General features: G+C 43.6%; 1 protein-coding gene across 5 annotated transcripts in view; it reads left to right on the top strand.

The window, feature by feature from the left end:
• The window catches only part of LOC129831988 (membrane-associated phosphatidylinositol transfer protein 3-like), a 142,548-nt gene that overhangs the window by 48,810 nt on the left and 76,910 nt on the right, over window positions 1-16,828 (top strand). The window contains exon 1 of one of the 5 annotated variants that reach the window (XM_055895680.1): window positions 212-230. The exons of the other annotated variants lie outside the window; for them this stretch is intronic. Coding sequence (XP_055751655.1) covers window positions 215-230 — 16 coding nt within the window. The 5' untranslated portion in view covers window positions 212-214. Of the gene's footprint in view, window positions 1-211; window positions 231-16,828 lie in introns of those variants that run through there. 5 annotated transcript variants of the gene reach the window in all.

The raw sequence follows: 16,828 nt of genomic DNA, 5'->3' as shown, positions 1-16,828 counted from the left end.
ATCACAAGGTACGTTACACATAGTGTACCCTGAGACACATGGGCCAATCGCAAGGTAAGTTACACATAGTGTACCCTGAGACACATGGACCAATCGCAAGGTACGTTACACATAGTGTACCCTGAGACACATGGACCAATCACAAGGTACGTTACACACAGGGTACACATTGACCAATCACAAGGTACGTTACACATAGTGTACACTGGGACACATGGACCAATCACAAGGTACGTTACACATAGTGTACCCTGAGACACATCGACCAATCACAAGGTATGTTACACATAGTGTACCCTGAGACACATCGACCAATCGCAAGGTACGTTACACATAGTGTACCCTGAGACACATCGACCAATCACAAGGTACGTTACACATAGTGTACCCAGTGGGCATGAGAGGGCTCTAATGCCCTCTGAACATCTGTTCAGTTCTCTCCACCTCATACTGCAGTACTGTGGAGCTGCTTGTTCACAAACAAAAACACACAAGTTCACGCATGTATTCACACTGTTTAGTGCAGTTAAACAAAGAATTTCACACACCAAATCACAAATGAGACCTTTGAACCATCAAAATTCAAACAACTTCAAACATCCATTTATGTGTTTATATGTTTGGTTAGTTTAAAATCAGACAGACGTTGATGCTCTGCTTGATTTGTAAACTCTTTGTTCTTGTCGGAATAAGTCTACTGGAAGGCAATGAGTCACTATAGTGAAAATGTGAATTTTCCTCGTTATCGGTCATAACAATCATTCAATCAATAAATCAAATGTATTGCAACAGGTCAGTACCTCAGGAGTAAATGTCAGTTGGCTTGTCATAGTCGAGCATTCAGAGGTTGAGACAGCAGGTGCGGTAGAGAGAGAGAGACAGTCGAAAACAGCACGTCCGGTGAACAGGTCAGGCTTCCCTAGCCACATGCAGAACAGTTGAAACTGGAGCAGCAGTACGACCAGGTGGACTGGGGACAGCCAGGAGTCATCAGGCCAGGTAGTCCTGAGGCATGGTCCTAGGACTCAGGTCCTCTGGGAGGGGAGGGGGAGAGATAATTAGGAAGGGAGCATACTTAAATTCACACAGGACACCAGATAAGACAGGAGAATTACACCAGATATAACAGACTGACTCTAGCCCCCTGGCACATAGACTTTCGCTGCATAGATAATGGAGGCTGAGATGGGGGAGGGTGCAACCAGGCAGGGATATATCCACACCCATTTTGCCAAAGCACAGCCACCACACCACTAGAGTGATATCAACAGACCACCAACTTACTGAATATAGCCCACAAAGATCTCCTCCAACGCACAAGCTTGAGGGGGCGCAAAACCGGACAGGAAGATCACGTCAGTGACTCAACCCACTGAAGTGACGCACCCCTCCTAGGGACGGCATAGAAGAGCACTAGAAAGCCAGTGACTCAGCCCCCGTAATAGGGTTAGAGACAGAGAATCCCAGTGGAGAGAGGGGAGCCGGCCAGGCAGAGACAGCAAGGGCGGTTCATCCACCAAGTGCCTTGCCATTCACCTTCGCACCCCTGGGCCAGACTATACTCAATCATAGAACTTACTGAAGAGATGAGTCTTCAGTTAGGACTTAAAGGTCGAGACCGAGTCTGCATCTCTCACATGGATAGGCAGACCATTCCTGCATCTTGTGATCGTAGCGTACGTGTAGGTATGTACGGCAGGACCATATCGATTTCTCTATTTACTTTGTTCTTATGGTTTATTTTGGTTTTCTGTTTTACTTATTTTTCATTTTAATCTCAGTGCTCTGATTTGCAAACCCCAGGGATTTATTTGATCTTAAGTAACTCCCTCTCTCTTGGTTATTGTTTGGTCTTTGAAGATTGACAGGGCTTTTTCCAGAGGCAGATACATGCATGCCTAGTGGAAGCAGCTACTGTAATACCTTCTCTGAAAATTCCCTCTCTCCATCACTCTACTTCCCTTTATTCAGACTGACTATGTTTGACATCAACTGTATTTAATCTTAAATCACATTAATGAATTATTGGTTAGTGTTAAATGTAATTGAATGTGTTTTTCAAATGTAAATGAAGAAATTAAAACTTGATCTTATACAGACAAGTGATTTGACTAATTAGCTACTTCACTGTACTGCAGACTCATGCAAATGACTGTATTTAATGTAGATTCATGTTTTATTTTGTCTCAGCGCACAGGTAGATCATCAGAACATTTTGACTGAACCAACAGCCATATTATACTTCAGAAATCCCACAGCCTTGATCGTGAGACACATCAATGGCAGAAATACAGCACAATGCTTTGTTAGTTCAGGGAGGACAGTGTTTTTTTATATTCAAGAATTGCACAGTTTAGAGACTGTGCAACAACAACAGCAGCTCACATCAGATAACTCACTGAGCCACACAGTTACTCAGCCCTGTCTCTAGTCTGAGGCCGGATCCGATATAGCACCCTATTCCCTATGTAGTGCACTACTTTTGACCAGAGCCCTATTGCCCCTGGTGTATTACAAAGGAAATAGGTTGGTTTTTGGGACACGGATTGAGTGTTTACCCCAACAGCCAATGTAAAACCAGCTGAACTTCCCTATTGGACAAGACAATGGGGAATTAAGAACAGGGGGTCTTAAGCAGGCCTGACAGAGTGATGAAGAAGCAATCACTGGGCCATGCATCATGCCTGCTAGTGTCTCCCTCTCTTTCTCCCATGCTACCCTATAGAAATCACCTCATTTCTGGCTGGCCACAGTCCCTGTGCACACTTCTCTTGCCAAAATATACACATCAAACATCTCCAAACCATGTGTTAGGAGGGATGAGGGGTATCAACGTGAACTCTTTGGGGATTGTTTCTTATGCTTTCTGAGAGTTTTTTCGAGACATACACTGTACAACCATCACTAATACTAATTACATCACATTAACTAAACATGATAAATCAAAGGATATGAATCTTGTCAGCACTTAGACCTGACATTAGTGAGTGAGCTTTGAAGTCTGAGAAAGGATCAAAGTCAGATAGTCCACATTTACAGACATTGCAATCTCTTGGTTTTCTCATTGGTTTTCTCTTCTCTAAGGCTTCACTGAGAAACCATTAATTGCCAGCTCAAGGTTTACTGATTGATCTCTGACTGCATTGTACTCAGAGAACATTTCTTGGCTGGCTATAACATTATCAAATGCAATACCTGTCACGAACGTTGTTGTAAGAATCGGACCAAAATGCAGCGTGGTTTGGGTTCATCATCTTAATTATGTGAACCGGCAAAAAAAACAATAAAAAACAAAACAAACGTGAAGCAATGCAGTGCTCAAGGCAACAGTACACAAACACGATCCCACACCCAACAGGTGGGAAAAGTATGATCCCCAATCAGAAACAACGATAGACAGCTGCCTCTGATTGGGAACCATACCAGGCCAACCTAGAAATAAAGAAACTAGAATGCCCACCCTAGTCACACCCCGACCTAACCCAAAATAGAGAATAAAGGATCTCTAAGGTCAGGGCGTGACAATACCAGGCAGGAAAACATATCTTTCCTTTTTTTTTCATATCCAAATCTTTCCATATCTACAGCAGTGTGCTACAGTAGCTTATCAGGTAAGGATCATGCATGAGGTCCTACAGATTGAAGTAGATCGTTTTAATTGCTGTTTTTCTGGGGTCTGAGCGATGGTGGTGGAATGCCCACCTGTAGAGATGAAAGACCTTAATTTAAAGATGTTCAGTCAAACACTGTTACAAAAAGTGGGTGTGAAATGTCACTGGTTCTACTTATGGCACTGTACTGTAGTGATCTGTACAGCACCAGAGTGGCCTCATGGTTAGGTCATTCTAGAATGGAACCCATCTCGGCTATTCCATTACAAAAGCTGTTTGAAATGTTACTGTACATTCTGCAGTACTATAGTGTGGCTTTAAAAGCATGCAGGTAATCTACTGTACCAGCATCCAATTTTCATCCTCCATGATTTGACAAACAACATGCCTTTGTCCATGTACTGGACGGTGTGTTGCGTCCCAAAATGGCACCCTATTACCTATAAAGTGCAGTACCTTTAACCAGGGCCCATATAGGGCTCTGCTCAAAAGTAGTGCACTCTATAGGGAATAGGGTGCCATTTGAGTTGCAGATGTGACTTCGATAGGAAAGCAACAGGTGCTGTCATAGCCATCAATGGCTGTACAGTAATTGCTGTAACCACTCCATGTAATCATCCCTGTGATATTGTGTTACACACTCAGCCCCCTAAGTGAATTTGATTGGTGGTCCCTCACGATTTATAATTTACGCTAATTTAATAGTTTTTTAGGCTAATTGTGTGTTGGGTACAACTATGTGTGTTTGCATGGTAGGGACTCCAGACAATCACAGCTTGCAAAGGGAAACCAGCCATGTCGCGGACACCGACGTCTTGCTCCCGGACAAGCAAAACACCTTCTTCGCCCGCTTTGAGGATAATACAGTGCAACCGACGCAGGCCGCTCCTGAGGACTGTGAGCTCTCGTTCTCCGTGGCCAACGTGAGTAAGACATTTATGCGTGTTAACCCTCGCAAGGCTGCCGGCCCAGACAGCATCCCTAGCCACGTCCTCAGAGCATGCGCAGACCAGCTGGCTGGAGTGTTTACGGACATATTCGATCTCTCCTTATCCCAGTCTGCTGTCCCCACTTGCTTCAAGATGTCCACCATTGTTCCTGTACCCAAGAAAGCGAAAGTAACTGAACTAATTGACTGTCACCCCATAGCACTCACTTCTGTCATCATTAAGTGCTTTGAGAGGCTAGTTTAGGATCGTATCACCTCCACCTTACCCGACACCCTAGACCCACTGCAATTTGCATACCGCCGCAATAGATCCACGGACGATGCAATCGCCATCACACTGCACACAGACGTATCCCATCTGGACAAGAAGAATACATTGAATACAACTCAGCCTTCAACACCATAGTACCCTCCAAGCTCATCATTAAGCTCAGGGCCCTGGGTCTGAACCCCGCCCTGTGCAAGTGGGTCTTGGACTTCCTGATGGGCCACTAGGTGGTGAAGGTAGGCAACAACACCTCCGGTACGCTGATCCTCAACATGGGGGTTCCACAAGGGTGCGTGCTCAGCCCCCTCCTGTACTCACTGTTCACCCATGACTGCGTGGCCACGCACGCCTCCAACTCAATCATCAAGTTTGTAGATGACACAACAGTGGTAGGCTTGATTACCAACAACGGCGAGACAGCCTACAGTGAAGAGACGAGGGCCCTGGCGAAGTGGTGCCAGGAAAATAACCTCTCCCTCATCGTCAACAAAACAAAGGAACTGATCGTGGACTTCAGGAGACAGCAGAGGGAGCACGCCAAATCCACATTGACGGGCCGCAGTGGAAAAGGTGAAAAGCTTCAAGTTCCTTGACGTATACATCACTGACAATCTGAAAGGATCCACCCATACATACCTTGTGTGAAGAACGTGCAACAGGAGGTTGAAGAAATTCAGCTTGGCCCCTAAGACATTCACAGACTTTTACAGATGCATTCTGTTGGGCTGTATCACTACCTGGTACGACAACTGCACCATCCCCAACTGCAGGGCTCTCCAGAGGGTAGTGCAGTCTGCCCAACGCATCACCGGGGGCACACTGACTGCCCTCCAGGACATCTACAGCACCCGGTGTCACAGGAAGGCCAAGAAGATCATCAAGGACCTCAGCCACAGCCACGGCCTGTTCACCCCGCTATCACCCAGAAGGCAAGGTTAGTACAGGTGCATCAAATCTGGGACAGAGAGACTGAAAAACAGCTTCCATCTCTAGGCCATCACACTGTTAAATAGCCATCACTAGCTGGCCTCCATCCAGTACCCAGCCCTGAACTTAGTCACTGTCACTAGCCGGCTACCACCCAGTTACTCAACACTGCACCTTAGAGGCTGCTGCTCTATATACATGGACATGGAACACTGTTCACTTTAATAATGGAAAACTGGACTCTTTTATAATGGAACACTGGTCACTTTATTAATGTTTACGTACTGTTTTACCCATTTCATATGTATAGTGTATTCTAGTCAAGTCCATCCTATTCAACTATTATTGTACATGTACTATTCTATTCTACGTATTCATCAGATATACTACATATTCTATTCACATACTGTCCATAATGTCTATACATTCCATCACATATATACAGTACCAGTCAAAAGTTTGGACACACCTACTCATTCAAAGGGTTTTCTTTATTTTTACTATTTTCTACATTGTAGAATAATAGTAAAGAGATTAAAACTATGAAATAACACATATGGAATCATGTAGTAACGACAAAAGTGTAAAACAAATCAAAATATATTTTATATTTGAGATTCTTCAAAGTAGCCACCCTTTGCCTTGATGACAGCTTGGCAAACTCTTGGCATTCTCAAAACCAGCTTCATGAGGTAGTCACCTGGAATGCATTTCAATTAACAGGTGTGCCTTACTAAAAGTTAATTTGTGGAAATTCTTTCCTTCTTAACGTGTTTGAGACAATCAGTTGTGTTGTGACAAGGTAGGGTTGGTATACAAAAGATAGCCCTATTTGGTAAAAGACCAAGTCCATATAAGCAAATAAGCAAAGAGAAACAACAGTCCATCATTATTTTAATTAAGACACGAAGGTCAGTCTTCCGGAAAAAACTTTGAAAGTTTCTTCAAGTGCAGTCGCAAAAACCATCAAGTGCTATGATGAAACTGGCTCTCATGAGGACTGCCACAGGAAAGGAAGACCAAGAGTTACCTCTGCTGCAGAGGATAAGTTCATTAGAGTTACCAGCCTCAGAAATGGGCAATTAACTGCACCACAGATTACAACCCAAAATAAATGCTTCACAGAATTCAAGTAACAGACACATCTCAACATCAACTGTTCAGAGGAGACTGCGTGAATCAGGCCATGGTCGAATTGCTGCAAAGAAACCACTACTAAAGGACACCAATAATAAGAAGAGACTTGCTTGGGCCAAGAAAGACGAGCAATGGACATTGACCGGTGGAAATCTGTTCTTTGGTCTGATGAGTACAAATTTGACATGTTTGGTTCCAACCGCCGTGTCTTTGTGAGACGCAGAGTAGGTGAACGGATGATCTCCGCATGTGTGGTTCTCACCGTGAAGCATGGAGGAGGAGGTGTGATGGTGTCTGGGTGCTTTGCTGGTTACACTGTCTGTGATATATTTAGAATTCAAGGCACACTTAACCAGCATGGCTACCACAGCATTCTGCAGCGATATGCCATCCCATCTGGTTTGCACTTAGTTGGACTGTCATTTGTTTTTCAAGAGGACTATGACCCAAAACACACCTCCAGGCTGCGTAAGGGCCATTTGACCAAGAAGGAGAGTGATGGAGTGCTGCATCAGATGACTTGGCCTCCACAATCACCCAACCTCAAAACAATTGAGACGGTTTGGGATAAGTTGGACTGCAGAGTGAAGGAAAAGCAGCCAACAAGTGCTCAACATATGTGGAAACTCCTTCAAGACTGTTAGAAAGCATTCCAGGTGACTACCTCATGAAGCTGGTTGAGAGAGTGTGCAAAGCTGTCATCAAGGCAAAGGGTGGCTACTTTGAAAAATCTCAAATGTACTGTAAAATATATTTTGGTTTGTTTAACACTTTTTTGGATACTACGTGATTCCATATTTCATAGGTTTAATGTTTTCACTATTATTATACAATATAATAAAAATTCGATTTAATGACTCCAACCTAAGTGTATGTAAACTTCAGACTTCAACTGTATAGTTTTTTTCAACCACGCCACAAATTTCTTGTTAACAAACTATAGTTTTGGCAAGTCAGTTAGGACATCTACTTTGTGGATGACACAAGTAATTTTTCCAACAATTGTTTACAGACAGATTATTTCACTTAAAATTCATTGTATCACAATTCCAGTGGGTCAGAAGTTTACATACACTAAGTTGACTGTGCATTTAAACAGATTGGAAAATTCCATAAAATAATGTCATGACTTTAGTAGTTTCTGACAGGCTAATTTACATAATTTGAGTCAATTGGAGGTGTACCTGTGGATGTATTTCAAGGCCTACCTTCAAACTCAGTACCCCTTTGCTTGACATCATAGGAAAATCAAAAGAAATCAGCCAAGACCTCAGAAAAAAAATTGTAGACCTCCACAAGTCTGGTTCATCCTTGGGAGCAATTTCCAAATGCCTGGAGGTACCACGTTCATCTGTACAAACAACAGTACGCAAGTATAAACACCATGGGACCACGCAGCCGTCATACCGCTCAGGAAGGAGACGCTTTCTGTCTCCTAGAGATGAACGTACTTTGGTGTGAAAAGTGCAAATCGGTTTCTAACTGCACATGGGGACAAAGATTGTACTTTTTGGAGAAATGTCCTCTGGTCTGATGAAACAAAAATAGAACTGTTTGGCCATAATGACCATCATTATGTTTGGAGGGAAAAGGGGGAGGCTTGCAAGCTGAAGAACACCATCCCAAACGTGAAGCATGGGGGTGGCAGCATCATGTTGTGGGGGTGCTTTGCTGCAGCAGGGACTGGTGCACTTCACAAAATAGATCATGATGAAGGAAAATTATGTGGATATATTGAAGCAACATCTCAAGACATCAGTCAGGAAGTTAAAGCTTGGTCACAAATTGGACTTCCAAATCGACAATGACCCCAAGCATACTTCCAAAGTTGTGGCAAAATGGCTTAAGGACAACAAAGTCAATGTATTGTAGTGGCCATCACAAAGCACTGACCTCAGTCCCATAGAAAATGTGTGGGCAGAACTGAAAAAGTGTGTGCGAGTAAGGAGGCCTACAAACCTGACTCAGTTACACCAGCTCTGTCAGGAGGAATTGGCCAAAATTCACCCAACTTATTGTTGGAAGCTTGTGGACGGCTACCTGAAACGTTTGACCCAAGTTAAACAATTTAAAGGCAATGCTACCAAATACTAATTGAGTGTATGTAAACTTCTGATGTATGTAAACTTCTGATGAAATAAATAGAAGCTGAAATAAATCATTCTCTCTACTATTATTCTGACATTTCACATTCTTAAAATAAGGTGGTGATCCTAACTGACCTAAAACAGGGCATTAAATGGGATTAAATGTCAGGAATTGTGAAAAACTGAGTTTGAATGTATTTGGTTAAGGTGTATGTAAACTTCCGACTTCAACTGTAGTTGCCCTGTTGGAAGGTGAACCTTCACCTCAGTCTGATGTCCTGAGTAATTTTCATCGAGGATCTCTCTGTACTTTGCTCCATTCATCTTTCCCTCTCGATCCTGACTAGTCTCCCAGTCCCTGCTGCTGAAAAACATCCCCACAGCATGAACAATTTAATACATTTTAGAATAAGGCTGTAACTTAAACAAAATATGGAAAAAGTCAAGGGGTCTGAATACTTTTGCGGAAGCTCGCTCCGTGCTACATAGGACCATTCAAGATCCTGAGTCGCATCAAACCTATCGTCTCCAGCTTCCCAGGTATGAGGGTCTGTCCATCCTTCCATGTCTTCCGTCTCAAGCTGGTAAGGACCGGTCCCTTCTCTCCCCCCACACCTGCCACTCCATCCCCCTCGACTTGTCGACGGTCGCCCGGCCTACACTCTCTGGCATCTGTTGGAGGCTTGTCGGGTCCAAGGCACCCTGCAGTACCTGGTGGACTGGGAGGGCTACGGCCCCAAGGAGCGGACTTGGGTGCCTGCCCGGGACATCCTGGATCCGGGATTCGTTTGGAACTTCAACCATGATGTTGGTTCAACTATGTGATGGTTGCCCTGGCTCCGAGGCTGGAGCCGCTCCTTGAAGGGGGGGGGGGGGGGGGGGTACTGTGAAGGTTCCACCTGTCACCAGAGGGCAGCTGAGACTGTCCTAGAGACATTAACGACACTCAGGTGTGTCCTATTTACTCATTATGATTTCCCTGTTAACCTCTCTGGGATATTCGGGACGGTAGCGTCCCACCTCGCCAACAGCCAGTGAAATTGCAGGGCGCCAAATTCAAAACAACAGAATTCCCATAATTAGAATTCCTCAAACATACAAGTATTTTACACCATTTTAAAGATAAACTTGTTGTAAATCCAGCCACAGTGTCCGATTTCAAAAATGCTTTACGACGAAAGCACACCAAACGATTATGTTAGTTCAGCACCTAGTCACAGAAAAACACAGCCATTTTTCCAGCCAAAGAGAGGAGTCACAAAAAGCAGAAATAGAGATAAAATTAATCACTATCCTTTGATGATCTTCATCAGATGACACTCATAGGACTTCACGTTACACATTACATGTATGTTTTGTTTGATAAAGTTCATATTTATATCCAAAAATCTCAGTTTACATTGGTGTGTTATGTTCAGTAATATTTTGCTTCCAGAACATCCGGTGATTTTAAACATTGCTAAAAGATACAAGTGTTATGCATGGAATTATATATAACCTTCTCCTTAATGCAACCGCTGTGTCAGATTTCAACAAAGCACACCATGCAATAATCTGAGTACAGCACTCCGAGACCAAAACAAGCCATACAGATACCCGCCATGTTGTGGAGTCAACAGAAGTCAGAAATATCATTATAAATATTCACTTACCTTTGATGATCTTCATCAGAATGCACTCCCAGGAATCCCAGTTCCACAATAAATGTTTGTTTTGTTCGATAAAGTCCATAATTTATGTCAAAATACCTCCTTTTTGTTTGCGCGTTTAGTACACAAATCCAAACTCAGGAGGCGCGGGCAAGTCCAGGCGAAAGTTCAGATGAAAAGTCATATTACAGTTCGTAGAAACATGTCAAACGAAGTATAGAATCAATCTTTAGAATGTTTTTATCATGAATCTTCAATAATGTTTCACCCGGAGAATTCCTTTGTCTGTAGAAATGCAATGGAACGCAGCTAACTCACGGGAGCGCGCGAGACTGAGCTCATGGCACTCTGCCAGACACCTGGTTGAAACAGCTCTCATTCCCCCCTCCTTCACAGTAGAAGCCTCAAACAAGGTTCTAAAGACTGTTGACATCTAGTGGAAGCCTTAAGAAGTGCAATATGACCCCATAGACACCGCATATTCAAGAGGCAATGACTTGAAAAACTCAAACCTCAGATTTCCCACTTCCTGGTTGGATTTTTCCCCCAGGTTTTTGCCTGCCATATGAGTTCTGTTAACCTGTCTAGGACTGCAGTTCCACTTGCAGGGCGCCAAATTCAATCAACAGAAATCTCATAATTAAATTTTCTCAAACATACAAGTATTAGGCACCATTTTAAAGATAAAATTCTCATTATTCCAACCTCAGTGTCCAATTTCAAAAAAGCTTTTCGGAGAAAGCAGAACATATCATTATGTTAGGTCAGCAACTAGTCACAGAAAGAATACAGCGATTTTCCAAGCAAAGAGAGGAGTCACAAAAAGCAGAAATATTGATAAAATTAATCACTAACCTTTAATATTCTTCATCAGATGACACTCCCGGGACAACATGTTACACAATAATTGTATGTTTTGTTCGATCAAGTTCATATTTATATCCAAAAACCTCAGTTTACATTTGACTTTGCCTCCAAAACATCCCGTGAATTTGCACAGAGCCACATCAAATCACAGAAATACTCATAATAAACATTAATAAAAGATACAAGCGTTATTCACAGATTTAAAGATATACTTCTCCTTAATTCAACCGCTGTGTCAGATTTCCAAAAACTTTACAGAAAAAGCAAACCATGCAATAATCTGAGTACGGCGCTCAGAGACATACACAACCCAAGAAGATATCGCCATGTTGGAGTCAACATAAGTCAGAAATAGCATTATAAATATTAACTTACCTTTGATGATCTTCGTCAGAATGCACTCCCAGGAATCCCAGTTCCACAATAAATGTTTGATTTGTTCCATAAAGTCCATAATTTATGTCCAAATTCCTCCTTTTGTTAGGGCGTTTAGTAAACAAATCGAAACTCACGAGGCGCGGGCAAGTCCAGCAGAAATGTCGGACGAAAATTCCCAAAAGTTATATTACTGGTCGTAGAAACATATCAAACGATGTATAGAATCAATCTTTAGGATGTTTTTATCATAAATGTTCAATAATGTCCCAACCGGAGAATTCCTTTGTCTGTAGAAAAGCCATGGAACGAGAGCTACTTCTCACATGAACGAGCGTCAAGAGTTTGTGGCACTCTGCCAGACCACTGACTCAAAGAGCCCTTATGAGCCCCTCCTTTACAGTAGAAGCCTCAAACAAGTTTCTAAAGACGGTTGACATCTAGTGGAAGTAGGAAGTGCAAAATGACCCCATAGACACTGTTTATTCGATAGGCCAAGCTTTGAAAAACTACAAACCTCAGATTTCCCACGTCCTGGTTGGATTTGTCTCAGGTCGCCTGCCATATGAGTTCTGTTGTACTCACAGACGTCATTCAAACAGTTTTAGAAACTTCAGAGTATTTTCTATCCAAATCTAATAATTATGTGCATATTCTAGCTTTTAGGCCTGAGTAGCAGGCAGTTTCTCTGGGCACCTTTTTATCCGAGCTACTCAATACTGCGCCCCAGTCCCAAAGAAGTTAAAAGACGTGTGTTTGCTGTTGTCCTTTGCTGAAGCTTGAATTATGTGCCATATGCGTTTGTCTCCTGAGTAAGTTTCCGCAACTTAGTGTTTTTCCCTGTGTTACTGTGATCCTTACGTTACCGTTTAAGTATTTTGTTTATCCTTAACCGCTGATTCCTCGTCTGGTCTCTTCTCTGCACCTGGGTCCAACCTCACCATGTCACACCCTGTAGGTAGCTGCTCTCTCTAGCCCTACCCATTGTAAGTTGCTGCTCTCTCTAGCCCTACAGCCTGTTGGTATCTGCTCTCTCTAGCCCTGTCTACTATAGCTAGCTACTCTCTCTAGCCCAACCTACAACCTGTAGCTAGCTCCTCTCAGACATGCACACAGAGGGAATAGCGTCTTGCCCCTCCTCATCTGTATTCACCCCATTGCCTCATTCTCGCCCCCAGCCAGCCAAGTCATTTTTTTATACGCTGCTAGCCTAGCAGGCACAGTCTCCCTCATACGCTAATTCCCATTTAATTACTTTTTTCAATTTTTGCCTTATTGCTATTTCCTTCTTTAAACAGGAAATCCCCAAATCATGAGAGCTGGGGAGACAAGGACCTTCTCTGTCTGGAATAATAAAAGGGTGTCAAATAAGAAAGGCAGAGCAGAGCAGAGATAATGATAACAAGTGATAGAGTCTATGAAGGAGACAGCTATAGCCTAGACTGTCTGGACTATTGGACTGCCTCATACATCTTTACACTATATATCTCTCTGCTGGGATGGCGTGTTTGTTGATAACGCTCTCCTGTGTGTGTGTGTAAGTGTGTGTGTGTGGGTTTATCCGCGTGTGTGTGAGTATGTGTGAGTGTGTGTAAGTGTGTGTAGCGGTGAATGTGTGGATGTCTGACAGTATATGTGTTGTGGGAAATACATTGTGATAGCAATGTGAGCAGATAATCACACCTAAACAACACTTATGTTGTCGTTCAGCTCCAGGTAAAGGAACAGGACATGAAATACACATTTCAATTGCAGTTAGACGTGACTGGTGCTGGTTAACAGCTTTATGACCGGTTATAGATGTGTTATATATGTTTACTGTTGATTTAAATATGTAGCAACAGTGTGAGTGTAAAGTCACTGTAGAAGCGGGCAACCATTGCCTACGTAGTGCACTACATTTGACCAGAGCCCTACGGGATGCAGCCTGAGACTCAGCGTCTCTCCTCCTCTGTACTGAGGGACACATAACAGATAGGTCTGCCCACAGAGCAGCAGCAGCAGTACATGGGTAGGAAGCAGCTGTGGCAATCAGGGACACAGATTGGGGTGGGAATGTGTGTGTTCACAGCTCTAAATAGACATATGATTGTGCTTTGCTGTGTGTGTGGGTGCGAGTGTGCGTGCTTGTGTGTGTGCGTGCGTGCCCATGCTCCAGACACTTGTCCATCTGTGCTTGTGCGTAATATACACTCACCGGACAGTTTAGTAGGTACAGCAACCCGTTCACGAAAATGGTTCGCTCCTACAGACAGTGAGTCACACGGCCGTGGCTTGCTATGTAAAGCAGGCAGACAGGCATCGAGGCATTTAGTTACTGCTAGATTGAACGTTAGAATGGGCAAAACGAGTGACCTAAGTGACTTTGCGCATGGTATGATTGCCGGTGCTACAGTAGGTACGCCAGATCCAGAATCTCAGAAATGGCCGTCCTCCTGGGCTTTTCACGCATGACAGTGTCTAGGGTTTCCTGAGAATGGTGCGACAAACAAAAAACGTGTTGCTTGTCACGGGTGGGCTATTGCAGCAGACGACCACACTGGGTTCCAATTACTGTCGGCTAAAAACAAGAAGAAGAGGCTTCAGTGGTCACGTGATCACCAACTCTGGACAATAAGGAGTGGAAAAACATCACCTGGTCAAATTAATCCCGGTTCCTGTTGCGTCATGCTGATGGCAGAGTCAGGATTTGGCGTAAGCAGCAGCATGGACCAACATCCCTGTGGAACGTTTCGGAACGTTTCCCAACGTTCCTGTATAATCCATGTCCTGAAGAATTCAGGCTGTTCTGGAGGCAGATAGACCCGGTAATAGATGTGTATTCCCTTTAAACTGTCCGGTGAGTGTATATTCTCACCGCGAGGCACTTGTGTGTCCGTGTGTCTGAGTGTTCTGTAATGGTGGTGAGCTGGTGAGCTCCCTGCCTGGGGTGTGTGTGTACTATACTGAGCTGTAGTGAACAGTAGTGATGGGGGTAGGGGATCGATACAGTTACATATTGGGAATTTATTTTTGCCGATATATCGTATTGTATCATTTGGACAATATTGCAATGTTATTTTTGTTCTAGTTGGCTGTACCGGTACCAAATCTCCAGTATTTTTCTTCATAGCTTGTTCTCCATCTTCTTTTTAAATAAGGAGCCAATTTGTTTTCAGCATATTTATTTCCATGACTGATCAAAACTAATTTTCTCATGGTTCTCTCTTGTCCCTTTAGAGCATACATATGGTGAGCAATATGTTTGGAACATCGAATCGCAATAAAATCACAGTATCGTGAAAAACAACTGTGAAAATCGCAATACATAACATATCGCCACCTAAGTATCGTGATATATCATATCGTGAGGTCCATGGCAATTCCCAGCCCTAGTGAACAGATGGAGCTGGATGTTAGCATACCTCCACTGTTCCAGGGCCAGGTCACAGAGGTCACAGCTCCATGTCAGATCGTACTGAAAACAATCTTTCATTAGGATCAGCGGTCCCAAATGGCACCCCATTCCATATAGTGCACTACTTTTGACCAGAGTCCTATGGGGGCCCTAGTCAAAAGTAGACACCCTGCATACAGGGTGCCATTTCTGATGCAGGCCCAGAATGGCTCCGAACAGTTTCCATGTATCACCCATTTTCCTGATTTGTACTTGTTCGATATCTGGTTAATTACCAATGACGTGCTCTGGAAAATGTACTACATAACCCAGTTCACTGACTGTGGCAAACTGGCAATCATGTTGAGGGATCTAACGTTGTCATAAAAATGTATTGTGATTCTATTGTGGTGTCTGTCTGTGGTATTGGGAGGCTAGTGCATAGCTAGCATTCCCTGGCTGGACCAAGCTAGGTGAATGTAGTTAAGGTGCTTAGTGCTGTACACAAAACAGTGATGGCACGTGGTGAGTGAGTGGTCACATTGAATGAATACATTCCCTCCAGCACTAAGTGTACAGGGTGCCTTAGTCATCAAACATGGCTCACCTTTAAGTGTTGTTCTGGGTAGGTTCTCTCAGGGTCTACCTCTCCAGTGAGGCCTCTCTAAGAGTTAGCCTCACAGTTCACAAGCCCTCAGTCTAAGTGTAGCTGACATTACAAAGTGTGTCTTATTTTTGGAAACATATTTTGAGTATGTACAACTTTTTAATTGAAAATCTGTATTCTGTAAACTCACTTTGTCTCTCTGTGGCCTTACAGCAACTTCACAATATTAGGAGTCTCTCTCTCTCTCTCTCTCTCTCTCTCTCTCTCTCTCTCTCTCTCTCTCTCTCTCTCTCTCTCTCTCTCTCTCTCTCTCTCTCTGCTGCCTCTAAGCTGATAGAAATCTGTCATTGTGGCAATAGTTGTAGGAACCAGGGAATAGAGAGAGAGAACTTTGCAATAGGCAGGGACAGGAGACATGGAAGGACAGCAACATGGTTTAATTTATGGAGGAATGTGGCCGAGACAGAACAAGACAGAGGGATCAGGACGCAAATAAATAGTTCACCCTTCCTCCACTAGCTAGTACTGACATACTTCCAGTATCCTTCCTCCACTAGCTAGTACTGACATACTGCCAGTATCCTTCCTCCACTAGCTAGTACTGACATACTGCCAGTATCCTTCCTCCACTAGCTAGTACTGACATACTGCCAGTATCCTTCCTCCACTAGCTAGTACTGACATACTGCCAGTATCCTTCCTCCACTAGCTAGTACTGACATACTGCCAGTATCCTTCCTCCACTAGCTAGTACTGACATACTGCCAGTATCCTTCCTCCACTAGCTAGTACTGACATACTGCCAGTATCCTTCCTCCACTAGCTAGTACTGACATACTGCCAGTATCCTTCCTCCACTAGCTAGTACTGACATACTGCCAGTATCCTTCTTCCACTAGCTAGTACTGACATACTGCCAGTATCCTTCCTCCACTAGCTAGTACTGACATACTGCCAGTATCCTTCCTCCACTAG

The sequence above is a fragment of the Salvelinus fontinalis genome, chromosome 33 (genome assembly GCF_029448725.1).
Source record: "Salvelinus fontinalis isolate EN_2023a chromosome 33, ASM2944872v1, whole genome shotgun sequence".
Taxonomy (NCBI): domain Eukaryota; kingdom Metazoa; phylum Chordata; class Actinopteri; order Salmoniformes; family Salmonidae; genus Salvelinus; species Salvelinus fontinalis.
This window is presented reverse-complemented; position numbering and strand designations above follow the sequence as displayed.